This window comes from Sturnira hondurensis, unplaced genomic scaffold (genome assembly GCF_014824575.4).
Source record: "Sturnira hondurensis isolate 20B ecotype Veracruz unplaced genomic scaffold, ASM1482457v3 Scaffold0006805, whole genome shotgun sequence".
Taxonomy (NCBI): domain Eukaryota; kingdom Metazoa; phylum Chordata; class Mammalia; order Chiroptera; family Phyllostomidae; genus Sturnira; species Sturnira hondurensis.
Window position 1 is genome coordinate 568,748 of NW_028079436.1, and position 26,811 is coordinate 595,558.

The window sequence follows — 26,811 nt, forward strand, 5'->3', positions numbered from 1 at the left end:
CCGAGTGGCCCCCCGCTGGCTGGAACCTGAGGCACCTCCACGCACGGCGAGACCCAGGAGACGTTCCTGCAAAACGCACTGTGCTTTTCCCACTCATCAGACGTCCAAGAATGTCTGCTCACGGCTTCGCCGCCGGGAAAAACAATGGTCTGGAGTACAGGCTCGGCGCACAGGGGAGTTTCCTGGGTGCTTCGCTTAGCCCGGGCCACCGCAGGGCTGGGCGAGCCACGCAACGCTCGGCTCGTCGGGGTCGGCCAGGCCAGACGCAGGTGTCGAGGGCACAGGACAGCGGGTGGTGGCCACTCCTCTGTCCCCGCGCCTCCTGGGCCCGGATCTCTGGACGATCCGGGTGCCGGATTTAATACCCCGCGTGGGCTTTGCCGGGGGTACTCGGGGGGTCAGTCTCCTCAGCCGCCCAAGCTAGGTCTCCCCGGTCCAGGGCCACCCACTACGTCAGCTCCGGGGACAGCGGCGGGGAAGGGGGGGTGTTGTCCTCAGTCGAGGGGTCCAGCAAGTGCATCTGACCCCGCCGTCTGCATCACCGCAGACGTCCCCCGGCCACCGGAGAGCCAACCCGAATACCCCGCCACCCTGCGCCCTGGATGCTTCGGCCCCGCAGGATGTCCGGCAGACTGCCTGGAGCGGGTGGCCCGCACGCTTGTCCCCGCGCACGCACACACACACGACAAGTGCGCTTCGACTCTGCCACCCGTGCCGGGGCGCACGTGACACCGCACCAAAGCTGAACGGGCACCCGGGCGGGGGACTGGGCGGTGTCCGGGGCGGCCCCGGGGCGGAGCTCGCGGGCCGGGCGCGCAGAGTCGGGGCGGGTCCGCGCCGCCGCCGTCCTGCCGCTCCGCCCTCGGCCCACTGCTCGCTGGTTCCTTGCGCTGCAGTCCCCGCCGTAGCCACCGCCGAGCCCGCTGCCACCGTCTGTGAGGTAGGCGAAGCGGAGACAGGCCGGGGCTCTGCCTTTGCTCCCGGCCGTGCGCGGCCCCGGGGAGCTGGGGGGGAGGGGAGGGGAAGGACAGGCGAAGGCCTAGGAGGGGGCGGGAGCGTCCCGTGGGGGCCTGCCGGGTCAGCGGCGGGCAGAGCAGGCCGCGCGGGCGGGTGGCGAGCGGGCCGGGGTCGGGGAGCTGGAGGCCGGACATCCGGAGGTGCCCGGGGCCAGAGCCTGTGGGGTCTCGCTGGCGGAAGGGCGCGAGCCGTGGCGTGGAGGCCCTGCTTGCTGCAGGTCTGGGTGACCTTCTCCGGCGGCGCCCTCTGGCCCTCGATCCCGCCAGCGCGGGTCGGGAAGGACCTGCCCGCCACCCACGCTCCCGGGGCAGAGACCCCGGCTGGGTCCAGGCCAGGCTGTCCCCGAAGGGTGAGCTCATGGGTCCACCATGGTCCGGCGCCCCCAGGCCCTCAGGCCCTGTCCGATCCAGGTCCGGAGAAGCTGGCGCCCAGCACTGAACGCGCGTGCCAGCGCCTCAGGGCGGAACTGGAGGCCCAGGGTCGACTTAGGCCGCAGGGACCAGGGGCCAGGGCAGGAGGTTAGGCCTCGGATAAGGAGGCCCCCACCCCCCACCCCGCGCCCCGGCAAGAGCGACATGGCCTCTCCGTCCTTAGCCTCTCTGTCTTCAAGAGCAAGCAAGGACTCTTGTGTCCGTCCCTCGTTCATGAACCAAACGTGGCATTCATGAAACTGGTTCGGAGCCCTTTGGATTTGAGGCCCGCGGCCCTGGTGACTTGTCCAAGGTCGCACAGCGGTGAGGACGCCGAGACTCAGTGCTCCCATCTGCAGGATGGGAGCGACTGCAGCTCTCCTTCCTTGGGTTTTGGGAAGTTTAATGTGAATTGCTGACCGTGAGGCCTTCAGAACGGTGCCTGGCAAGGAGGAGGCCTGGGGAGAAGCCTGACACTTACCCTGGAGGCTAAGTCTGTGGGTGGTCTGGCCTCCCCCCAGTAGGCCAGTGTGCTCCACGTGGTATTCTGGAAAACAGCCAAGAAACGTAGCCCCTGTGGACTTGAACATTAGGCATTATCAAGCATTTGTGTGCCAGGTATTGAGTACTTTTCAGGATATTCGTGAAAAACCCTTTAAGTTTACAGACAGACAGGGTCAGGCTGGAGCAGGAAGTGGGTGCAGACCTGGGCTGAACCTGGGCGTCTTCCCCCTGAGGCCCATCCCCTCCCCCTCCCCTTCTCTCCGAGGAGGCTGGGAGGTGGGCCCCTTGGCCTACTACACTGCCCAGGGCTGCCGCCTCCTCTCCACCCCAGCCCTGGATTGGGTTCTTCACACCTGAAGGCTTCAGCCCTTTTAACTTTGTTTTCAGTGCCTGGGATGATGGCACCCGGCACACAGTAGGTACTTGGGAAGGCTCTGTGGGGTGAATACGCTTGTTTTTTATCCAAGAGTTGGCTCACCCTATTGACAGGATAGTGTTTACCCTTCCCGCGTGTGGCCTGTGGTAGGTGCTCATGAAGCATTTGTGGAATCACTGAATGGCCATGTCGTGGCTGCAGGCCCAGGCCAGAGTCCCTCCATCCTGGAGCGCCTTCTTGAGGGACACACACATCTCACTACCTCCCAGAAAATACCCTGGCCTAGCTGAGAGCCGCACACACGAAGAGCTGCCACAGCATGTGCAGCCCCAGAGCACTGAGTGAGGCAACACTGTTTCTTATTTGAAAAGCTGCTGCTTTAAATGCGTTGTCTTCGCGTTGTCTTCATTCCGTGACTTCTCAAGTCCAGCAGGAAACTTGTGGAACTGGTGTTTCTGGGCTTGCAGGGCTGAGTGAGTGGGATTCTCCTAAAGGCCTTGGGTCCGTGCCTTTCTCTCCCACTCGGATGCCTTCTGCTGCGGTTGACCTGAATAAAGAGCTTGACCCTAGGGAGGGGCGCTGCTCTCCGTTCATTAGTTAGCTTTATCTCGGCTGTTGGCAGGGGCTGTTTGTAGACACGAACATAGGGGCTCAGGGGACTTACAGTAAGCAGTTGCCTGTGGGCCTCTGGTCCTGCCGGGCACTAGGCAGTGGTGGGTAGTGACCTCCAAGCTGGTGGTCATGGGCTACATTCACCCCAGCCTTTTCCGGTAAAATGCTACTGAGGCACCCAAGTCCACTTTGCCCTTGATGGCATTTCTCACAGTGTGACATCTTTGGTGGTAGTGACAAGGAGGCATGTGTATGGCTGAGAGCCAGCCTAGCCTGAAGGCAGTGCCTTGGTGCTCAGACGTCTGTGATTTTGCTCCCCCCTTCCCCCACCCCGCCAGCCTGCTCTGGTGGCCTCAGCCAGAAGAAAGGTGAGCAGTAGAGGTTCGGCTGGGCCTGAGCCCAGCGCTCCGATTCCCTGCCTGCCCTGGGGTGGTGGGGGGAGGAAGGGGAATCTCGGCCCTTTGACCAGAACAGCGCCTGCAGAGTCCTGGAGAGCAGACTGAGGGCACAGCTCAGCTCTGCTGTGAGTCACAGGGTCCGGTTCAGGCCAAGTCGCCCTTCCTGTTCCTTGGTTACTGAGGGCCTGCCATCACTTCCCCAAGGGCTTGACTGATGCTATGTGACTCCTCGGGCCAGGGTGGGGGTAGGGGTGCTGGTCATGGGTCTCCTTGCCCACTCCCCCTCCACTCCGGGGCGCTGCACTGGGACCATTTCCCAGGTCAGGAGGCCCGAGCCCAGAGCCATGTGGGAGCCAGCCAGGGCCACCCAGCTCCTCGTCCCCAGTGCTGAGGCTGTCACACTGCAGTGGGCCCTCCAGGGGGCCTTTGGGAGGGGCTGACAGAGGCGACTGCCTTTTGCTGTTCCAGGAAGTCATTCCTTCACAGTGAAGGGAGTGAGCATGCCCACCCTTGTGTGTGGGCCGGACGTCTGTGGACAGCGTTCGGCACCAGATCACTGGCGCTGGGTATTTGTCAGGGGGGTGTGCTCTCCTGGGATGAGGTGGGAGGCATTCTTCCAGGACCTGGCTGGACAGTATTTAGCTGGACAATGCCTCATTATGGTCGGGTAGGACTCTGGACCCTGAGGTTCAGGGTGACCTTCTGGCTGCCTGCAGGGCAGCCCTAATTATGATGAGAAGCATATAAAATGGAAGCCTGAAATAAAACACCTGTGCTCTTTGCACACCCGTCAGGTACCTGCTGTTGTACTAAGTGCTTTGCATTCATCTAATTTAGCCCTCACGAGGATGTGGAGTGGGGTCCCCTTTCCCCACACTAGAGCTGAGGGAGAATTGAGGCGTGGGAAGGCTGTGACTTGCCCTCCGTCGCCTGTCTGGAGGGTGGTGGGGCGGGATGGGAACTCAGAGCTGCCGGCTCCTGAGTCCACCCGCCCCAGGGCTGTCCCTTTTAACCTGGCCTGTCCCGCCAGGTGTGAGGCTCCAGGGAACACCCGGTGCCTGAGGTCATGAAGGAGCCCTGGGTGCCCCTAGGACCCAGCCCTTGGCACGTTTCCTGCCAGCCCAGGCTTTCTCTTCTTGGTGGGTGGGTGGGCAGGTGGCCCCCAAGTCAGCTACCTTCTCTCGAGGCTCGTGGAAGGCGGTGCTGGTGGTGGCCCAGCTCCCGGCACGTATTAAAATAGAAGCAGCGCGGCAGGGCCGCCCCGCCGGAGACTGACGCTGGTGGGGGAGGGGAGGACAGCTGCGCCGGGAACACAGACCTGCTGCTACCAGAGCATAGGACATGGGCTCCGCCAGCCTCCCGGGGCTGTTCTCCTGGGCTGCCTCTTCCTGGCGAGGAGGCGTGGGGTGGGGTACGGGGGTGTGGGGTGGGTGGGGGCGGGCTCCTGAGGGTGCTGATTGGCCCTCCCAGCCGGGCAGGCCTCCTGCTGGGGAAGTTGCTTTTCTTGGCCCCCAGAATTAAGGGGAAGGTGCTTGTGCACCAGTCCCTGGTTGGTCTGGTGTTCCTCCTGCAGGCTGGCCTGGTTCTGCCCCTGATGAACCACCTGGGATCCCTGCGGTAGAGAAACAGCGGAGCCGCGAGCTCTCCCACAGCCGTCCCTTCCCAGGGGAATCTAGGGGCGGTGATGGTTGGGTACACACTCACACGGGGCAGTAAAAAATCAAGAAGCATAATGAAGGGGTCATTTGCAAAGGTGTGGGTAGAGGGTGGGGCCCTAGGGATTCTTTGGAACTGGGGCAGGAGCTGGGGCTTGGGCAATAGAAAGTAGACACTGCCCATCCAAGGTCCAGCAGGGAGGGAGCCTGGGGGTGCTGCGCCCCAGCCTCATGCCCGTCTTCTGCTGATGCCGCCTGTTGGCCGAACCCAGCCATAGCCCACTGGCAGCAGTCTGTAGTGATCAGGTCTGGAGGCGGGGAGCGAGATGGAGGAGGAAATCGGATGTGGAGGGGCAAACAGACTACCCGGAATAAGGGGTGTGGTTACCACCGCCGCTTGTTGAGGGCCCGCAGTGCCCCACAGTCCTCGTGCTCTGCCTATTAGCCTAGTCCTTGTGGCAACTCCCGTACAAAGGTGCTATTGTTAGGCCCATTTTACAGATGAGCAAAATGATACCGTGGGGATAGAAGGTTTAAGTGGCTTGTCTAACATGGCACAGCTTGGGAAGGCCGGCCCCCACCTCTCCCAGCGGCTGGGCACCCTGATGGGCTGGGGACTGCTGTGGCCAGGGCCTCCTGGTGTTTGGCCCCAGCCGTGGGACACCCTTGCTCGTGCAGATGTCGTCTTTACCCCATTGGGTGCTACCTGTGTCCACACTGTTCCAGCCACTCCCGACTGAGCTTGGGGACCATGGCCACCCGCTCCCTTGGTGGCTGGCTCTGTGAAGGCCACCACAGGTCTGTTGTCTGGGTCCTCCGCAGAGAAAAGATCATGCAGACTTCAAGTGGGGGATCTGAGGGGTGCTCCGTGCAGGGGTGGGGGGCCTGCCCTTCTCAGTGGCTTCTGCAGGCAGCCCTGCCGGGTAGGCAGCGAAAGGCTGAGAGGGTGGGAAGGAGGCTTTTGAACAAGTGCCGCAGGTGATCTCCATCTTGGGCTGAATGAGCCCTCGGAGCTCTGCCTTGCTCCTGTCCCCTGGCTGGGCGGCCAGAGCCACAGGTGGTCACCTGGGAGCAGAACGTGCCCACTACTGGCCTTTCCTGTTAACCCTGCCCTCTCAGTGTGGTTTGAACTGTGGTTCGGAGCCAGTGTGGACACCTCCCAGTTCCTGCTGTGGCAGCTCATTAGGATGTGACTTGTGGCAAAGGCACCGTGGATTAGTTTGGACTCACTGGTTGGATGTTTAGTTTTTTTGTCCTTAAAAAAAAGAATCAATACATACAAACAAGTAGTGAAGTAGGATAAGAAATGGAAATCCTGTTTTGACTGCACCCCTTCCCTGTGCGCCCTTTGCTTTGTGGAAGCAGCCCCGGGGCAGCCCCGTTTGCAGATTGGCCTGGGCCCTTCCATCCTTTCCCCTCCATTGGCAGGCTTTCCTCTGGGTCCACGGGACTGCCGATTTCCTGTGCCTTGCTTTTTGCCTTTACCTCTATCACAGACAGCTTTCTATGCCACTGTTTAAACTCACCTCACTCTTCGGCTTCCTCACCATGTGGTGCTCCTTCGTTTGGGAGAACCATACCTTAGGTTTTATTCATTCATTTGCCTGTTGATGGACATTTAGGCTACCTCTGGGTTTCGTGTTACAAGTAACATTGCTGTGAGCCTCCTTGTGAATCCCTTCGGGGCTGTGTGGGTGAGCCCCCCCCCCCCCCGCCGTAGAATTGCCCTCAGGGTTCGTGTGTGCCCACTTGGGCACTGCCGGAAATTGGCCACAAAAGGGCTGTACTATGTGCCCAGTTCTCCCACTTGGCGTGGCTGGGAGTGACCACTTTCCACCCCGATCATCAATATTGCCACTTGCATTTTTGCTGATCTGTTGGTCGAGTGAGTTTCCCAAACACAGGCGAGTCAGTCCCCCTAAAGTGGCTCCTGGCGGCCCACGAGCCCTGGAGTGGTTCTGGGGCCAGTGGCGTAGCTCCCTCCGAGGGCACTTGGTCTCCTCGCCTGAGTGGGGGAGGGGTGCTGGTCGTGGGTCTCCTGTCCCCTCTCCCTGGTGGTGCTGCTGGGCGCAGCTCCCGCTTCCTGGTTACATTGTCATTGATTTAGTCCCTGTTGTCAGATACTTAGTTTCTTTCCTTTTTCTCCTACTATAAAAACACTTGGATGCTCATTGCCCATTTACTCATGAAATGGACATTTTTATTGAATGCCTACTATGTGCCAGGCCTTGGCGTCTTTGCGCATATAGCTCTTCCCATGTTTTGGATAAATTTATGCACCGTAGGCTCTGGGATGCTTTGAGTTTGAGGTGTGATTTGGGGGTGGGTGTGCATTTGTGGGGGCGGGGGGGCTGGGAGCAGAGCAGCTGTCACTGACATGCAGCCGCCAGCTGAGGCAGGTGTGCCCCCCCAGACAGAGGTTATATAAGTGTGACGCAGTCCATGCCCGGTGATATACTATCTCTTCCCTCTGAGCTTCCAGTGTGGACTGGATTTTCACTCCTGAGCTGGAGAGGAGCTTGCATAAGTGTTCAAGGTCAGCCAGGGAAAGGTTGAGTAGGTAGGCTGGCAGGCAGTGGAGAGGACCAGGGACTCCTGTCTCTTGGTGTGATTTACTGGTGACTGTGGGCAGATCTGCTCCACTGGCCCTACCCATCCCTCACTTTCCCTTGGGGACTGTGCTCCATCCCCAAGGCCCAGACCTGGGGTCCCTCCTCCCCCTCTGCAGTCATCTGGTTTCCCTCTGTCCAGGGCTGGCCGCTCTGCGTCCTGCCTCATGCTCAACCTCTGGAGGCCCGGCTTCTGCAGACACGTGGGGTGGACCCTGTAGGGACAGGCGGCGAGCTGATGCGGGGAGAGGGAGGGCCCAGGACAAGGGTTCCACCTCCCGGTCGGTGCAGGAGGGGAATTCAGTGAGAGAGCAGAATGCGGGATTCCCTTCCTGCTAGTACTGGCCTGAAGAGCATGAATGGAATTGTTCCTTCTACAGTAGATCTCTTCCGGAAGTGCTGCTGAGGGCTGTGGGCAATGGGCATTTCCTGGCTGATGTTTGCAGTTGTAAAAGGCTGAGCTCAGCCCTGGCTGGTGTGGCTCAGTGGATTGAGCGCCTGCCTGAGAACCAAAGGGTCTCTGGTTCAATTCCCAGTCAGGGCACATGCCTGGGTTGTGGGCCAGGTCCCCCGTGGGGGGTGTGCGAGAGGCAACCACACATTGATGTTTAAAAAAAGAGAAGGCAGCCCTGGCTGGTGTAGCTCAGTGGATTGAGCGTGGGCCTACGAACCAAACAACCGCGGTTTGATTCCCAGTCAGGGCACATGCCTGGGCTGCAGGCCAGTTCCCAGCAGGGGATGCACAAGAGGCAACCGTACAATGGTGTTTCTCTCCCTCTCTCCTTCCCTTCCCCTCTAAAGATAAATAAATAAAATCTTTAAAAAAAAAGTGCTGAGCTCAGAGAGGTAGTGTGGCCTCAGGCCTTCCCTCAAAGAGCTGGGGGGGCTTAGTGAAGGGGTCTCCTCCTGCCCCCGTGGTGGGTGCTCCCTCTGGCCCAGGGTTGGGTTCGGGGCTGACCTGGAGCTCTCAGCCCCGAGGAGAGCCTGGCTCTCGGGAGGTGAGAGCCTACCCCACCTCCTTTGTCCTTGGATGGCAATCTCCTTGGTGGCCTGTACTCAGGGTGGTGTTTGCTGAGCGTGGAGTGGATTTTGGCAGGTGGCCTTGCCTGCTCAGTGTTGGGGATTAGTGATGAGAGAGGGCGTCTGGGGAACGGTAACGGTGAGTGCTCTGCCTTTTCCCTGGGGGACGCGCCTGTCCAGATGCGTCAGCTGCTCTGTCGGGCGAGGCGGGCCCAGAGCCCGGGCAGGTGCTGGGAAGGCCCTGGCCCCTGGGCTGTAGGGAGGTCCTGGCTGACTCAGAGATAACACCTCTGGACTGCTCTCCCCTCACCCTGGAGCTGAGTCTGAGCCCAGCTGGGGAGGAGGCCGTGCTGAAGTCCAGATACTTGTTGGTGCTGGCATGGGCGGAGAACGTTCTGGGAGGCTTGCTGACGTGTTCTGCAAGTTTTCTCGGGGCTGCATTCCCTCAGCCTTCTATGGGGTTGTTTGGTTGCTTATCCTGGGAGGGGGCCATGCTGGGGCATGTGCCTTAGGCTGGGGGTATTTAATGGGAGGAGGGTGGGTGGTCTCCTGGTCTGTCCCTGGGGTGGGCATGCCCTAGGCTTGGTTTGGGGTGGAGGGGGAGTCTCTAGACTTGAAAGAGCCAGTGGGGGGCAGCTTAAAAATGGATCTTCCCCCATGCTCTTTGTGCTCTGACCCTCATACGGATGGGCTGCCTGTGCTTCCAGACTGACCGCCTGTGAGAAACAGCAGCGACAAAAATAGGGCCGCTCGAGTGGCTTAGTGCTGCCCCACAAGTGGGTTGGGACAGAGTCAGCAAAACCTGAGAAAAAGTAAGATAGGACCTGGACCGCAGTTTATCCTGTTAGATCGTAGGAGTTTATAGGTGTTTCTTTTCCAAAGCGCTCATTGGTTTTGTGGGCCCCCTGCAAGGTGTCTGAAGCTGGTCTGGGTCAGGAGTGGGGCTTCTGATCATGGTGTTGTTCCCCCGGGGTCCCAGGACCCCTTCTCCGAGGGCTCCCCCACCAGGAGCGTTCCTGTGAGTCGCTGTGGCCTCCGGTGTGGCGTGTGCAGCGCCAGTCTGGCCCTTTAGATGTGCTGCATCGTACAGATTGGTGGAACCACACTCTGGTTAATTGAATTGCGGGCTAACGGCTCTGGAGATGGCGAAGGTGCAGAGGATGACGCTGTCTGGCTTTGGGCTTTTAATTCCATGGGCCTGTGTGTCCCAGCAGAGCCTCCGAGGGGTGCCATGTGGTCTCTGAGGCAAGGACCGTGTGAATTGCTTGCCTTCCTTGAGTACTGAGCGCTTAATAAATGCTTGTTGACTGACCTGGTGATAGGCAACAAACCCAAGTAGTACTCCAATAGCTGGTTTTTTTGGGTTTTTTTTAGGGAGTTTTTTTAAAGATTTTTAAATTTATTTATATTTAGAGGGGAAGGGAAGGAGAAAGGGAGAGATGTATTGTTGCCTCTCATGAGTTCCCTGCTGGGAACTGGCCTGCAACCCAGGCATGTGCCCTGACTGGGAATCGAACCGCGACTGTTTGGTTTGCAGGCCCGTGTTCAATCCACTGAGCTATGCCAGCCAGGGCCGAATAGCTGGTTTTAAAGGAAAAAGTCACATTGGAGCTCAATAAATGTTTGAATTAAAATTTCGGGGGCAGGGGTGTGATTACATTACATTTCATGTGAAGAGTTGCCTAGTCATCTTTTACTGTATTCCTGTGAGGAATATGATACTGTAAACGTGGGTTCCCCTAAGATGCAAAAGTTTAGTGAAGAGTTGCATCCATTCTGGGCCCTGTTTGGTGTGGCTCAGTGGATTGAGTGCTGGCCTGTGAACCTAAAGGTCACTGGTTTGATTCCTGGTCAAGGCACATGCCTGGATTGCAGGCCAGGTCCCCAGTTAGGGGTTTGTGAGAGGCAACTGAGTGCGGTATCTGTCACACACTGATGTGTCTCTCCTTTTTCTTCTTCCTTTTCCCTCTCTGTAAAAGTAAATAAATGAAATCTTAAAAAAAAAAGTTGGGTCCATTCTGGCACGTAGGAGGTACACCGTAAATATTTGTTGAATTAATGAAATCAGACCGTGGGGCACATAGGTTGCCTTGGAAAACTCTGATCTCTATTTGGTGCATTTAATGTCCTAGCAGTCAAAATTCTGTAAGACGATATCTTTTATTGGCAAGCGTCCTGCAATTCAGTAAAGTAGCTGGCTGATGGGAATGCGTCTGACAAGTCATTCATTCAGCAAATATTTACTGACTCCTGCCGCGTGCTGGCCTCTGTTCAGAGGGGGAGGTGGTCTGAAGTCCGGCTGACTGACCTGCTGTCAACAGAAGCTTACGGGTGTCTCAGGCTCTGGTTGCCGAAGGAGGCCGTGGACCGCACGGCCGCTCTGCCCACACCCGAGAGAGCAGGTGCCCAGGACTCAGTGCTGAGGGCTTTATTGATCGCTATACCCGATAATTTTTATGGGTGGGAAACTACTGTCCGTAATTACCAAGCATTCATTCTGGCGATTCTTCTGTCGCAGCAGAAGATGGCTGTGCCGCCCACCTACATTGATCTCGGCAAACCGGCCAGGGACGTCTTCACCAAGGGCTACGGTGAGTGTGGCGGGGAGCGGCCTCCAGCCCCCAGGCTCGACCGGCTTGTTGGGGTTTTGCCCATCGTAGGTTGGGCGCCCCGCATCGGTCAGGTCTCAGAACTTTCACATCAGGGAAAAAAGATAAGCTTCCTGTGGCTGGGAAAGTGGCCCTGGCTGTGCACCCAGTGGGGGCGGGCTGGTGAGGGGCTGCAGGCCAGCGTGCACCCCTGATTGCCCTCCGCAGTGGCGGCGGCGGCTCCGTGGATACCGCCACAGTGGAGTGGGCGTTCTGCAGGGAGCCCGTCCCTGGCACCCGCCCCCACCGCCACATACCTTCTCCTCGGACGCCCCCTGGCGGCGCAGGTGGGGGCCAGGTGGGGCCGGTGCCTGTTGTGGCCGCCGGGGAGCCGTGCCCTCTGCCCTCTGCGCCCCGGGGCATCTGAGAGTGCAGAAGGCAGGCAGAGGGGCTGTTCGGGAGTTGCTTAGTTCACCTATTAACAGTTATCACCTTCTTTCTTTAGGATTCGGCTTAATAAAACTCGAGTTGAAAACAAAGTCTGAGAATGGACTGGTAAGTTGTCTGACCCTCACGGAGCACAGGTGTTTATTATAGATGGGCAGCAAACTGCTCTGTCCGGGGTGGCAGAGTCACATGAAGGGACTTTCCTGATTGTGGCGGCTAGCAGTTGTCACATTTATCTCGTCCTCTGCGGGATGGGTGGCCCAGGGGGAACCACACTAGTAGGTCCTCAGTTCAGCAGCCCTTAATGCTTTCTGGTATATGGGGCAGGAGTCAGTTTTATTTTTCCTTGTGTTTTCCCTTCCCTTCCCTTCCCTCCCCTTCCCTCCCCTTCCCTCCCCTTCCCTCCCCTTCCCTCCCCTTCCCTCCCCTTCCCTCCCCTTCCCTCCCCTTCCCTCCCCTTCCCTCCCCTTCCCTCCCCTTCCCTCCCCTTCCCTCCCCTTCCCTCCCCTTCCCTCCCCTTCCCTCCCCTTCCCTCCCCTTCCCTCCCCTTCCCTCCCCTTCCCTCCCCTTCCCTCCCCTTCCCTCCCCTTCCCTCCCCTTCCCTCCCCTTCCCTCCCCTTCCCTCCCCTTCCCTCCCCTTCCCTCCCCTTCCCTCCCCTTCCCTCCCCTTCCCTCCCCTTCCCTCCCCTTCCCTCCCCTTCCCTCCCCTTCCCTCCCCTTCCCTCCCCTTCCCTCCCCTTCCCTCCCCTTCCCTCCCCTTCCCTCCCCTTCCCTCCCCTTCCCTCCCCTTCCCTCCCCTTCCCTCCCCTTCCCTCCCCTTCCCTCCCCTTCCCTCCCCTTCCCTCCCCTTCCCTCCCCTTCCCTCCCCTTCCCTCCCCTTCCCTCCCCTTCCCTCCCCTTCCCTCCCCTTCCCTCCCCTTCCCTCCCCTTCCCTCCCCTTCCCTCCCCTTCCCTCCCCTTCCCTCCCCTTCCCTCCCCTTCCCTCCCCTTCCCTCCCCTCCCCTTCCCTCCCCTCCCCTCCCCTCCCCTCCCCTCCCCTCCCCATCACATGATTATTAATTTTGAGAGAGGAGAAGGGAGGGAGAGAGAGAGGGAGAGAAACATTGATTCAAGAGAGAAACATTGATCAAACCCACAACCTAGGTATGTGTCCTGACTAGGAATCGAACCTGCAACCTTTCTGTTTACGGGATGACGCTCCCACCAATGGAGCCACACTGGCCAGGGTTTCTTTTGTTTCTTAGTTTCACAGTTGATCCGTATTCAATGCCACATAATAATAATTTTTTAAAAAATTTTATTTATTTATCTTTAGAGGGGAAGGGAAGGAGAGAGGGAGAGAAATATCAATGTATGGTTGCCTCTTGTGTGTCCCCTGCTTCGAACTGGCCTGAAACTCAGGCATGCGCCCTGACTGGGAATTGAACCGTGGTTGTTTGGTTCGCAGGCCTGTGCTCAATCCACTGAGCTATACCAGCCAGGGCTCACATAATTATTTAAAAAATCTTAGTAGTCCCTTTGAGATGGTGCATGTGGTGACTGTTGGGAGGCAGGAGGTTTGGGGTTGAATTACTGCACTGTCAGCTTTAGCTCCTATTTTTTCTGCATATGAGGCTGCAGGTGGGAGTGGGGGACCAGCGCCCTCTGTTTGGACCCAGGAGTTGCAGGAGAGAAAGGAGGCTGTCTCCTGATGAAGGATTCCCCACAAGACTCTTTGAACTTGCAGATTCCTTTAGCACCCTCTGTTGAAATAGTTGAATAAGCTGTGGAATTAGCTTTTGCCCCATGCATTCAGGGGCCACCTGTTGCGTAAAGGAAAGTGCAGGTTCAGGTGATGCGAGGCGAAGGGCCGGCGTGTGGGCCGTGACCGCCTCCCTCCTTGCCAGGAATTCACGAGCTCAGGCTCCGCCAACACTGAGACCACCAAAGTGACGGGCAGCCTGGAAACCAAGTACAGGTGGACGGAGTACGGGCTGACGTTCACGGAGAAGTGGAACACGGACAACACACTGGGCACGGAGATCACCGTGGAGGACCAGGTACGTGGGCCCACATGGGGGCGGTGTTTCCACTGACCCCGCTGGCCCGCCCCGTGACTCAACCTCCTGGCCACTTTCTTTTTGTTCAGCTCGCCCGTGGACTGAAGCTGACCTTTGACTCATCCTTCTCACCGAACACTGGGTAAGAGTCTCGTCTGTTTTCCCTGTGCTGTCTGCCCGTGTTGTCCAGGCCTCAGCCGTGGGGGCCGCTGCGTTTCGGGTCTGGTTACACTCCCTTCCATGTGAGTGAGGCTGCTGGTCGTGTGAGTGGCCAAGGCTGTAGGGTGGCCATCACCGTTTGGAAGCGGGGGCTAGCTGGTCTCGGGTGCCAGCCCCACATTTCAGGTGCGGAGGGCCCTGTGCCCAGCTTCCTGGGGACACCGAGAGCGTGTGGGCTTTGCTGCAAGGTGGCTCCTGAGGGAGGCCACACCTTTTGCCCCAGGCTCTCCAGCCACAAACCCTTTAGGCTTGATGGTTACTGGGTACCTCCAGCAAGGCAGGATGGTGTGTCCGGGGCTTTGAGGAGGGGTCGCTCTCTGGAAGAGAAGAGCCCACTCTGGCCTTTTTCTGTGCAGGGCAGTGGTCTCCCAGTCCTGGGGAAGGCTGTTCTGTACACTGATGGCAGGCTCAAGGGTGTGTACATAATGTCATAGTTTAGTTTCCTATGATTGTGGTCAGATACACCCATGAAATCAGCCTTCTGCACCATCTGTAAGTGTACAATTCAGTGGTATCATGAAATGCATTTTTTGCCCTGGCTGGTGTAGCTCAGTGGATTGAGTGTGGGCCCTCGAACCAAAGAATCGTGGTTTGATTCCCAGTCAGGGCACATGCCTGGGTTGCAGGCCAGTTCCCAGCAGGGAACGCATGAGAGGCAACCATACATTGATATTTCTCTCCTTCTCTCCTTCCCTTCCCCTCTAAAGATAATAAATAAATGAATCTTTAAAAAAAAAGATATGCATTTTTTGCCATTCTATATTATTTTCCTCTCTCTTTTTTCCCTTCTGACAAGTGTCTTTAAGAATTTTTTAAATTTAGTGATTTGGAGAGAGAGACACACACACATGGGTGTGTTGTTCCACTTGTTCATGCATTATTGGTTGCTTCTTGCACGTGCCCTGGCCAGGACTGCACTCGAAGCCTTGGTGTGTTGGGGTGGTGCTCTGACCACCTGAACTACCCAGCCAGGGTGTGTGTGTGTGTGTGTGTGTGTGTGTGTGCGCGCGCGCGCGCTAAATTAAATCTGTTGGGTAACATTGGTTAAGATTATGTAGGTTTCCAGTGTGCATTTCTGTGACATGTGACCTGTATGTGGCCCTGTGCCCACTGCTGCAAGTCACATTTTCTTCTGTCGCCGTATATTTGGCTTCCTTTACCCTTTACGCCCCCACCGGCCTGACAGGTGTCCTTTAGAGGGGGGTCTCCCGAACTCAGACCCTGTGCTAGGCGAGGGGCCACGAGAGGGGGCTGGGCAGACAGGGCTCCCGCCTCCGCAGGTTCTAGTCTTTGTGTAACCTGGTTGTGGATGACCTGAAGCCTGTGGCTGGGAGCTGAATTTGCTCTTGTTCTCCTGTCTGCTGGCGTGTTCTGCAGCCGTAGTGCCTTCCTGCTCGTCCCTTTCCTGCCTAGCACCCTGGCGTGATGGGAGAGGCTATCCCGGGAGCTCTGGATAACCAGACTCGGGGCTGGCACACGTGCCCTTGTGCTTGACTGTGCTGCCTGGGACTTTGCCCGCTGCCCTGGGTGGCACCCTTTGGGACTTGTAAGGGATTCCACACTCCCTTGGGGAGGGGGCAGAGGACTTTCCAAGTCCTGCAGTTATACATGTAAGAGGAGAGGCTTTTGTTTAATTTAACTTTTTATGTTGAAATATTCTGTATTTACATATGCGAGAATGTGGCACAAATGGTGTGCAGAGTTTTCTTACCTCCTTCGCCTAGCTCCTCCTACCGTGAACATCGCACTGACGCTTGGAACCGGGAAATTCTGCTGCTCTGACGCTGCCGCCCGACCTGTTGTCGCGCTGGAGTCGCTCTCCGGTCTGCGATCCCGTGAGGGGGCTGCAGTGCACTCACTGTCTGTCCCCTGGCCTCTTGTGACCCGGAACAGTCTTTCTCTGTCCTTCACGACTTTGACACTTTCATGATTTTTAAAAGATTTTGCTTATTTTTAGAGGGGAAGAGTGTGTGAAAGGGAGGGAGAGAGATATGTACGTGAGAGAGAATGCCAGTTGCTTCTCGTATGCACCCCAACCTGGTACCAAACCTGCAACCCAGGCACGAGCCCTGAGGGGGGATCAAACCGGTGACCGTTCGCTTGGCGGGATGACGCCTGAACAACTGGGCTGCACCAGTCAGGGCATGACCTTGACACATTGAAAGAGGGCCGGCCAGTTCTTTTCTAGAATTCTTCCACTTGCATTTGTCTGATAATTCTGCATGGCTAAACTCAGGTTATGTAGTTTTTTCAAAAAGAGTTTATTTAGTTGAGGAGAAGGGAAGGAGAGACAGAGGGGGAGAAACATTGGTGTGTGGTTGCCTCTCGTGCACGCCCCCACTTCGGTCCTGGCCCGCAACCCAGGCGTGTGCCCTGACTGGGAATCGAACTGGCAACCCTTCCATTCACAGGCCGGCACTCCATCCACTGAGCCATGCCAGCCAGGGCACGTTATGCTGTGCAGTTTTCCGGCCATAGGAGTGAGGCTGTGTTGCATCCATTGTGGTGCTTCATAACATCAGGATCTTTGTAGGTCAATGTGCCTCACTAATCGTGACATAAACTTCTGCCACTTTATAAAAGTGGTGCTTGCCAGCTGTCTCTGTACATCTACTACTTTCCTCTTTGTAAGTAGTGAATGGGGAGATACTTATTATTTACGTATTATCTTGCAGGGAGATACTTTGAGACTTTGTATTCTGTTTCTTATGCTTTGACTCACAAAGTGTCCGTGGGTAGTGTCTACTTGCAACAGTTTTGCTGGGCAAATGGTGGTTTCCTGTTCCCGTCCTTCCTTCCACATTTATTAATTGGGATTCTGCTGTGAGGATGAGCTTTTCTTCCTTTTCCATTTATTTATTTTACTGCTTATTTATTGATATATCAGTGTGGGTTCATGGATATTTATTTTCGTACTCATATTGCCCCCAGACATGGCCATTGGGAGCGCTGCGAGCTGACATTGTGTATATTTTTGACAAGCCCCTATCTTTTTTTTGGGGGGGGGGCCTTCTTCAGAGGATATTTCAGGCTTATCTTCTCACTTTTCCCTAGTGCTGCTATCAGCCCATTCTCCAAAAAGCCTTGGTTTCTCTTTTGTAAGAACGGCGCTTTGAAACCAAGGTGCATGCATTCTCCTGGGTGGAGATTGGCAGTGGAAGCTGGCTCTCCGGCGCGGCCCGGGGGGTGGAGCCGGGGAAGGCGCCCTGTCTTCCCCGAGGAGCGGAGTGGAGACCACGTCTGGGTGGGGCTGCAGATTTACTCTAGGGACCAGTGCGCACACCGAGCACCCAGCATAGATAATAAAGCCACCTCGTTAACCACAAACCAGTCGGCACCTCTCTCAAGCGCTTGTCACATTAGCGCCACCGTTGAATGGTGAGGAGTGGAATGCTCCATTAGACCAGAAGCCTGGAGGGAAACCGGGGTCACCGCCCATTCGCTGGGACCTTGTGTCCTTGGCCAGAACCCAGTGAGACACCATGCGCTGTGCCAGTTGTCACGCCGTGGCCGGTGGTTACATCTCTGTGTCTCCCTCACTTTCTCAGAGTCAGCTCTGAGCAGCTGTCTTTTCATCAATCACCCCGCCCAGCCGGGTGCTAGTGGCATGCTTGACCAAAATCCAGGCTTCTTCCCCCAAAGAGCAGGCCAACCCCAATAGGTGTGAGTTGGTCTTGTTGAGAGACACTTGGTTTGGTCGTCGGGCTTTTCCTCCAAAACTTGTGAAAATGTGCAGAAGCAACTGGAACAGAAATTGCAAGTGTCACTGTCGCTTGGGGAGGGTCTTGGCTTTATCTTCAGCTGTGACCTCTGAAATTCTTGTCTCATTGAGGACCTGGGATGTTTAACCTTCACGTTTTTTATTGCAGAAAATTTCAAACATATAAAAGCATGCAGAAAAGTACATTGACCCTCATCATATTCCTGCCACCCAGCTTTAATAATTACCAACCTGTGGCCAATCATGGTTTACTTACATATTCATAATGAACCCCTCCCACCTGCAGATTATTTTGAAGAAACAACATGCACAGCCAGGGGGCCAGGGTTACTTTTAAGAAGACTCACAGGGCCCCATGTCTGGTGCCCCTGGGGGGCTCTTCCGGTGAGCTCCCCAGTCCTCTTGCCCCGGCTCCCTACTAGGCCTTGCGGCTCTGGCAGATGCCTCAAGCTCACCCTGCGCCTTTCCTGCCCGCACCTGGAACCGACTGTTTCTTCGTGGAGCACTGGTTTCTTTTAGGAGGGAATGGAATTCAGGACCTGCTGGCTGGGTGCTGAGAAGCCTCAGTCTCACCGTGAGTGGAGCTGGGCCATGCAGGGCTGTGTGGGTTTCCCGTGGTCTCTGCTGAGAGCACAGCCTGCTGAGGACAAAGTGGGAGGTACCCAGTTTGCAGCCGAGGGACAGAAACTCTCGGGTGCAGATAGTCTGAGTATCGTGTGATAGATGCGGTCTTGTCTCCAGTGTTGACTTGTGGTGCGAGGCATGGTGGTGATGTGTCTGTGCATGAGACAACCCCCTACCCTTCTCGAGGAATGCTGGGATGCTGGGATGCTGCGCCCTGAGTCACAGGCGGGGAGGCACCTATCTGGTCAGACACACAAACTCCCCTGGGGTCAGCAGCTGGGGTCAGCAGCTGGGGTTGTCCTGGTCTGGGATCTCAGGAATATGGAATTAAAAGCTGTCTCACTGTTGTATTTACTTAGACGGGATCTAGTATTTGCCTCTTTTTTACTTAAGTGAGCCACAAAATAAGAAGATGACTGACCATCTCCTTAAGTGCCTCCATGTGGAATGTATCTTTTTTTAAAAAAGATTTTATTTATATATTTCTGGAGAGAGTGGAAGCAGGGGTGGGGAGAGGGAGAGAAACATCAATATGTGGTTGTTTCTCACGTGGTCCCTCACTGGGGACCTGGCCTGCAACCCAGGCATGTGTCCTGACTGGGAATCCAACCAACAGCTCTTTGGTTTGCAAGCTGGCACTCAATCCACTGAGCCACATCAGCCAGGGCAGACAAATGTATCTTTACCACAGTCTTGGAGAATCGGGAAGAGGCGTCTGTTTCGTAATTGCATGGTGGCGTTCTACCTAACGAAAGCCCGTGTCGGCCACTACACGGAGCAGGGAGAGGAGAGTAAAAGAAAATGACTTAGTGCTTGTTTGTCAAGCTCGTGTTCTCACTCCGTCTTGTGGCGTTTCTGCAGACAGGGTTTGGTTGTGCTCTTCCCATGGCGGCTTAGCAGCTGCCTAATGGAGACCTGGGACCCCCACCTCCCTACTGAAACTGGAATCTTTTAAAAAATGTTTGCCTTTCTTGGCATGGTTGTCTCCAGGTGAGTTAGCTTCTGACTGTAACCCGATTTCTTTGTCCTCAGGAAAAAGAACGCTAAGATCAAGACAGGCTACAAGCGGGAGCACATCAACCTGGGCTGCGACGTGGACTTCGACATCGCCGGGCCCTCGGTCCGCGGCGCCCTGGTCCTGGGCTACGAGGGCTGGCTGGCCGGCTACCAGATGAATTTCGAGACTGCCAAGTCTCGTGTGACCCAGAGCAACTTTGCGGTTGGCTACAAGACGGATGAATTCCAGCTCCACACTAATGTGTAAGTGGGTGTGAGTGCGGGCGTGTGAGTGTGTACAGCAGGGGACTGCTCTTCAAGGCTGTTTTCTAAGCCCAAGTTTGAATCACTGGGAAGTGAGTTTGCCGGCATCAGATGAGCAGATGGAGACCTTCTGTTTCCTGTGCCCCACCTGACTGTTTCCTGATGTGACTTAGGTTCTTTCTACTCTGCGCACGGTAAACACTGTCCCTGGCACACACAGGGGGACTGACCAGTGACAGCGAGGGTGTGATATCAGCTCAGAGGAGTGTCCCCGCTCTGCAGCGATGTGGCCATTGGAGGTCCTTTTGGTTTTAGTTGACAAAATGGCGGGTGGAGGTGCAGCTCTCTCCCTTTCTCTGTGTGTTGCCTACGAGGGTCAGCTTGCCGGAACCCAGGCACGGGACACAAATTAGGAGACGGTTTTCTCAGTGTAGGGCAGTGTCCTCGCTGGATGGCAGAGCACTTGAAAGCTTATTAATTCCTGGACAGTGTAGCGAAGGGAAGAGACAATTATAGGTTAGGTTAGAGGGAGCCCCTTGTAATCAAACTGGAGAGTTGGAGTGCCAATTTAGATTAAGGGAAACAAAAATTTCATCCATAAAATCCCGGTAGGCCCCAGGAACTAACCTGTGGCACAGGTCGGGTACAACTTTACCAAACTTTTTTTGTCCACTAGAGGGCACTAAAGAAGCGACTCCTGAAATTTAAAGACAAGTAAATGGTATTAGTGTCTAAATGAATCACGTTTCTATTGATGCATTTTTGGAGGAAGTTTCTATAATTAATATAATAAATAAATATCAGTTTTGAGTCTTTTGTTTTTAAGGTTTTATTTATCTATTTTGAGAGCAAGGGAAAGGGAGGGAGAAAGAGAGGGAGAGAATCATTGATGTGAGAAACATCGATTGGTTGCCTCCAGTATGTGCCCTGACCGGGGATTGAACCTGCAACCCAGGCATGTGCTCTGACCGGGAATTGGACCTTCTGATGCCCTACACAGGAGCCACACTGGTCAGGGTCTAAATTTTGAGTCTTTTAATACAAAAAGGTCGCAGGAAAACTATAGCGATGGACAGCCCGGTGTTTCGGGGGTGGGGGGGCAGGTCGTGACTACAAAGGAGTGGCCCGGGGCAGCTTGGGGGGATGGGACTGTCCTGCGTCTTGGTTGTGCTGGGAGGCACTGGAATCTGCACGTGCGCTAGAACTCATAGAAATGCACACATAGAAGGGGGCAGAAAGGTTACGTCAGTTTAGAAAAGGTAACGTACAAAAGTCGTGGGGAACTACCACAAGCGTGGAAGTGCTTTCTGATGTGGAGTGTTGGCTGCCATGGAAAATGCTTCCTTGGTCTGGGGCTGGGAGTTGGCGCCGGTTGGGGGAGAATGACGGTTGGATGCTGTTTTCCCTGTAGTACCTGAGCTTCCTGATTGTTAAGAAGTGGGCGTGGTTTGCTCCATCAGAAGTGGGCGTGGCTTGTTCGGGAACCTGGCCTGGAATCAGCTGACACAGCTAACCCGCCGCCCTGTGGCTTGCCTGTCGGGGCCCAGATGCCGAACAGACGCTCTTTGTGCTCCATGGGAAGGAATTTGAACGAGTCCCCTCTCTTTATGGTTTTCAGAGCCCAGTACAGGGACGCTGTGTTGCTCGTTTTAGAGTACATAGAAAAAAATCTACTTTTTAAAAAATACTTAAGCCCGAGAAAACATCCCCATTTGAGTTATACCAAAGCCACTCAAATCTGTTACTTTTTTCTTTTTCTTTTTTCAAAAGATTTTATTTTTTACTTTTATTTATTTTTTTTTAGAGAGAGGGGAAGGGAAGGAGAAAGAGTGGGAGAGAAACATCGGTGTGTGGCTTCCTCTCATGTGTCCCCTACTGGGGACCTGGCCTGCAACCCAGGCATGTACCCTGACTGGGAATCGAACCCAGACCCTTTGCTTCACAGGCCCGTGCTCAATCCACTGAGCTGCACCAGCCCAGGCTATTTATTTATATTTAGAGAGAGGGGAAGGGTAGGGAGAAAGAGGGAGAGAAACATCAATCGGTTGCCTCTCGCACATGCCCCAACTGGGACCGAACCCACAACCCAGGCCTGGGTCCTTACCGGGGATTGAACTGGCTAACTTACACTTTGTGGGTGAAAGTGCCCCACCAGACTGAACCATGCTGGTCAGGCCCCACATCTGCTGTATTTGGCAAATGGCTGTTGTGTGGCCTGTATTTGGACTTCCTGAAGAAGTCAGGGATGCCTATGAGCCAGATGGCACTTGTAGTTCCTGGGAGTACAGTCTGTCTGGCTCCGTTTCAGGGCAGAGTGTACGAATCTAGAATGCATTTAATGAGCACCTACTTAATGGAGGTTGTATGGGTGAGAGGCAGACTCTGCAGTGCATTTGTTCTTGGGTTGGTGAGTTCTGAGCTCTGGATTCCAAAGCACACGGGCTCTGCCTTCACGGTGCCCAGTGCCATTTCCTCTGGAAACCACCAAAATGATGAGGCAGAACTGTGACTGTTTGTGTTGAGAATGTCAGGGAGGGGAAAGGGCCTACTCCTAAGGCTGGAGTTGACATGGTGTTTGGGAGAGAGGAAGGAGTCTGGCCGGCTGGGTTTCATTCCATTTGGAAACACCAGAAACATTTTGTAAATAGCAAGTAGCTCTTTTTCAACTCTGCCAGGGCTGTAGACGTTGCTGCGTGGACCAGCAGTGCGCACGGGTGGGCCAGTTTGAATTGCAGGTAAAGCTCTTTGGTCATGGCCTCTCCTCTCCCAGGGGCTGGCTGGGCAGTGGCTGTAGCTGGTGGTGCTAACGGCTGTCCCATGCCACCTGAGGATCGCTGTCCCAGCCTTGCTTGCCGGTTTTGGCTGTGTTCTCATCTCATTTGCTGCCCCTCCCTTACCGTTTTTTTTTTACGATAGGAGCATTTACAAAAGTAATAACTTTAGCAGCAGGAAAAAGCAATCACTCTGAATCCAGAATCCCAGTGGCCTTGTTGCTGCATCTATTTTTAAAGAATGTTTTGGAAGCAAACTTCAGCTTCAGTGCAGCCTGGGTGGTTGGTGGAGCTGCCTTTTGGTCTTCCTTTCCTCCGAACGGCCCCAGCTCTGGTGTCTGTTCCTGCTTTGTGATCCGGTCCATCCTCTTACAGCTCCCCCCCACACCCCTGCCCTCTCTCGGTCTTGGGCAGCTCTGCCCCACTCCTGCCTTCCTTCCTGGGCGGCTGGGCATCTGTGCTGTGCTTGTTTGCAGAAACGACGGCACAGAGTTTGGTGGCTCCATTTATCAGAAGGTGAACAAGAAGTTGGAGACAGCTGTCAATCTCGCCTGGACAGCAGGAAATAGTAACACTCGCTTCGGAATAGCAGCCAAGTATCAGATCGACCCCGACGCCTGCTTCTCGGTGGGTACCTTCAGAGTCAGGCGTCACCTGGGCCCTACTGACCCGGAGTGGAATCATTCCAGATTGCTGGGATTCCGTGTTAGATATTTTCTCACTGTGAAAAGCGGTTGAAATAAGGAAACTTGTAGGAGTAATACTACTTTCTGTGGAAGCCAGGCACTGTGTGGAATCCATTATATGTGGATTACTGTATTTCTTACACAGCCCATTTGAAGTAGGTGCCTTTTTTTTTTTCCTTTTTCAAATCATTCCATTCCTGTTACCACAAATGAGGAACTGGAAGCTTAGAGAAGTTGAGTAACTTGCCCAGGGGCAGACATTTGGTAAGGGCTGGGGCACTCCTTTCCAGCCTCGCTCCGGAAAGTGCCTCTAAGCAGTTGCTGCTCCTGCTGCAGACCGGAAGGGGGGCCCCCTTGAATGCTAAGGTGCTAAGTGTTGATCCCCCCCGTTTATCAGTCTTCTACCCAGCCTTTGCGCTGCACGTTCAGAACACAGGCCCTGGGGGCCCGGCAGTTGGCCCCGTAGCTTGCAGTGCCCGTTGCGTTGCTCACCGGCCCTTGGCTGCTGCACAGTGTTCGAAGTAAGTTCTGTCAAGCTCAGCCCCTTGTCACAGGGAACTGCCGGCTGCACCCCATTCGGGGTGGATTGAGGAAATCTCACGTTGCGAGATGGGTTTGGGGCTGGTTTGTGTAATTTCCAGACAGCCCATTTTAAGTCTCCTGAAAGAAAAACTGCATTTGGCTCCCTTTTTAAAAACTGAAGGAAAAGGGGCCTTGCTATTTGGATGCTATGAGCAACAAGGAACGGCTAGACAGGGCACTGACCGCCGGCCTCCCTTCCCTGCTCTGCTCTGGCGATGGGAGCGGTCAGGTCTGAAGAGGGCGTTTGAGCCGGAAAACATGCATCTTGGCAGCCCCACCTTCACTGGGGCGTGGTGTCCTTGTGGCCTGAGTGTCCTCTGCTCCTGACCCGTCCTCATTTGGCCAGACGGGGCCAGGGAGAGGCCCTGATGTCCCTACAACTCAGGCAGAGGAATGGGGGCAAAATTATCTCGGACGCAGCTGCTTTCCTGAACTTAATTCATTCGCTGCCTGCTGAAGTGGAAGCGATTGGCTAGGTCATTCTCTTGCTCCAACGTCCATGTTAAACCCAGGCTTGTCTGTGCTGAACTGTCCCGTCAGCATGGTTTTGGCTTCTTTCTTCCATGGAGAGAGAATTCTAATAGTATTCTCCGCCTTTAAAAAAAGCCTCGAAACCCCATCTAACTTTTGCTGTGTTTTCCCTGCTCCCAACAAATGTCTTGAAGAAATCGTCCATGCCAGAGAGCCTTTTCCCTCTCTGCCATAATGAAAGTGTCTCCTACCCGTTATACCTTGAATATAGACCTACTCAGTGTAAAGGGACCTGGGCATTCATGCCTTCAGGAATCAAAGGTAAATGATCAATTGGTTTTAATTGAAAATTGTGTTGACTTTCCCTTCGGAGACCAGTCTCCCAAATCTGCTGTGTTTCATAGTGAATTTACTGAATCCCATAAACAAAGTAGTCACGAAAAAAGAGAGTTTGGTTCTGAAGTTCAGAGTTGGTTTATTTAAGAGCTCTGACTTATTTCGGAGACGGAAGCGTGACGTTCTAAGCATTTTCGTGCTGTCTGTTTCCCTTTTCCAGGCTAAAGTGAACAACTCCAGTCTGATCGGGCTCGGATACACTCAGACACTAAAGCCAGGTATGTGTTGGCTGTGTGTGAAATTAGTCCTTTGTCTTTTTTCTTTTAAGATTTTGTTTATTTACTTTTAGACAGAAAGAGAGGGAGGGAGAAAGAGAGGGAGAGAAACATCAGTGTGTGGTTGCCTCCTGCAAGCCCCCTACTGGGGACCTGGCCCGCAACCCAGGCATGTGCCCTGACTGGGGATTGAACCGGTGACCCTTGGGTTTGCAGGCTGGCGTTCAATCCACTGAGCCACACCAGTTAGGACTAGTTCTTCGTCTTTAAAAAAAAAATTGTGGTTCTTGTTTGCTGCTTTATGTTACTGCTTATAAAATGCCTTTGTAGTACGTTGTAAATGAGTGTTAAGTTTTATAACCAAGTGTTTATAAAGGTGTGCAGCTATTATAAAACATTCAGAGAGTAGAAACAGTAAGTAGGAGAGAAGATGAAAGTTAACAGGTTACATTTTTGGTTCTTTCTTTTCCCGAGTGTGCATAATGCTTGCTCACTAATGTCCAGCAGGTTCTTAAAACCAGCCCGTAAGTCCTCCTCATGGTGCAGACGGTTTGCAGGTTTCCCCTACGCCGTTGGCCAGGCCAGTCCCTGGTGTGTTAGAGTCGCAAGGAGCTGATGCCACCTTGGGGTTACTTTGGATAAGCTGGGCGTTTGAACCCTGGAAATCTAAGAGGACATGATGTCAGATTCAAGCGATTCTAGGGAAAACATCAGTTGTGTGTGGGTGCACGTGCGCGCTGTGAATGTGAGTGTAAGGTGTCGGTGTCTCCTTTACCACTGGGGGTTTTATTTCAAGGGGCTGTTGCTGAAGAAGCTCACTGCGCTACCTCTGGTGAAGGGATGAGTGGTAGCAGGAGATGAGGAACGGGAAAAGGAGCGCGGAGTCCCTGGAGTGGGTCCTGTGGGCGGTGAAGTAATGCTGATGGATGTGTGAGCTCATTCTAGGCTTCCTATTAAGTAGTCAGATGGCAGTGAGTAGCAGGGCGTGAAGGGCCATGTGGTTTGGCCCCTGGTCACACAGCTGGAGCCGGTTTTGGATTCTGCATGGTTTTGCCAGTGTGCTTAACTTTTCTTCTCTTTTCTTCATACCTCCCTCTTTCCTGTTCCCAATTCCCACCCCTCCCCCATCCCCACCCCACAGGTATCAAACTGACGCTGTCAGCACTGCTTGATGGCAAGAATGTCAACGCAGGTGGCCACAAGCTTGGTCTAGGACTGGAATTTCAAGCATAAGTGAAGACTGTACAATCGTTTAATTTTAAACTATTTTGCAGCATAGCTACCTTCAGAATTTAGTGTACCTTTCAATGTTGTCTGTCTGGGATGCAAGCATTGCTCAGTATCAGGTTAGACCTCCAGGTGTGAAGATGACTCAGCTTTAAGGCGTTACCCTTTCAGAAGAACAGAAGAAACCCGATTCCACACAAGGTCCTTCAGCTGTAGACTTGGGGGGACTTGGCAGCCCCTCTCGAGATGTCAGGTTTCTTTTTCATCTAGAAGTGGCTGCAAGTGGGAGCTGATGGTGTGTAAGCATTCTGTAAATTTGTATTGCTTCAACGAGTGAACTCGTGACTGCCAGAGAATTGACCTTGATTTCCTGCCCTGAGAGAGAGAGGGGCTCCCTGTGCGACGGTGCATGCAAACTCACCCCAGGGGACTGTCTTAGACAGGTCTCCGTGACCTGTTTCTGCCCTGGCCCGTCTCCTCTTTTACACCAAAAGTAGTCTGCAGGGTGTGGTGGTTGTTTCTTTTGTGCCATTTTGGGGTGGAGAAGGTGGGTGTGATGAAGCCAACAATTCAGGACTTACTCCCTCTCCCGTTGTGGTTTTTTTGCCCGTGCACCAGAGTATGAAATAGCTTCAAAGAGCTCCAGCTGCGAGCTGGGAAGAGTCTCTATGACTGTAATCACATGGTAATAACACTCGGAACCTAAGTTAGACTTCTGTTGAATCCTCGCCACTCAGTTTATTTTTTAGCAGTTTAATGGGTACATTGTAGAGTCTTCCATTGTGTGGAATTAATTAGATCACCCCTTTCAAATGCTGTAATTAACATCACTTAAAATAAAACTTGAATAAAATATTGAAACCTCATCCTTCTTCTGTTGTCTTCATTAATAAAAGTGTAAGTAAACAGGCATTTGGTCTTTTTCTTTGACCCTTTGTTCTCTGGGTGTGTGTGTGTGTGTGTG

General features: G+C 54.5%; 1 protein-coding gene across 2 annotated transcripts; it reads left to right on the forward strand.

The window, feature by feature from the left end:
• Positions 1 to 831: 831 nt before the first annotated feature.
• VDAC1 (voltage dependent anion channel 1) lies at positions 832 to 26,713 on the forward strand. Of its 2 annotated transcripts, none has more exons than XM_037050464.1 (9): positions 832 to 940; positions 11,120 to 11,192; positions 11,695 to 11,744; positions 13,523 to 13,675; positions 13,765 to 13,817; positions 19,272 to 19,499; positions 22,747 to 22,897; positions 24,566 to 24,623; positions 25,762 to 26,713. In XM_037050464.1, the coding sequence occupies exons 2-9, from the start codon at positions 11,126 to 11,128 to the stop codon at positions 25,851 to 25,853; spliced, it is 852 nt and encodes a 283-aa protein (XP_036906359.1). In that variant the 5' UTR covers positions 832 to 940; positions 11,120 to 11,125; the 3' UTR covers positions 25,854 to 26,713. The 2 variants fall into 2 exon arrangements, with proteins under 2 accessions (XP_036906359.1, XP_036906360.1); XM_037050465.1 differs by having other exon boundaries at positions 11,123 to 11,192.
• The last annotated feature ends 98 nt before the right edge of the window (positions 26,714 to 26,811 follow it).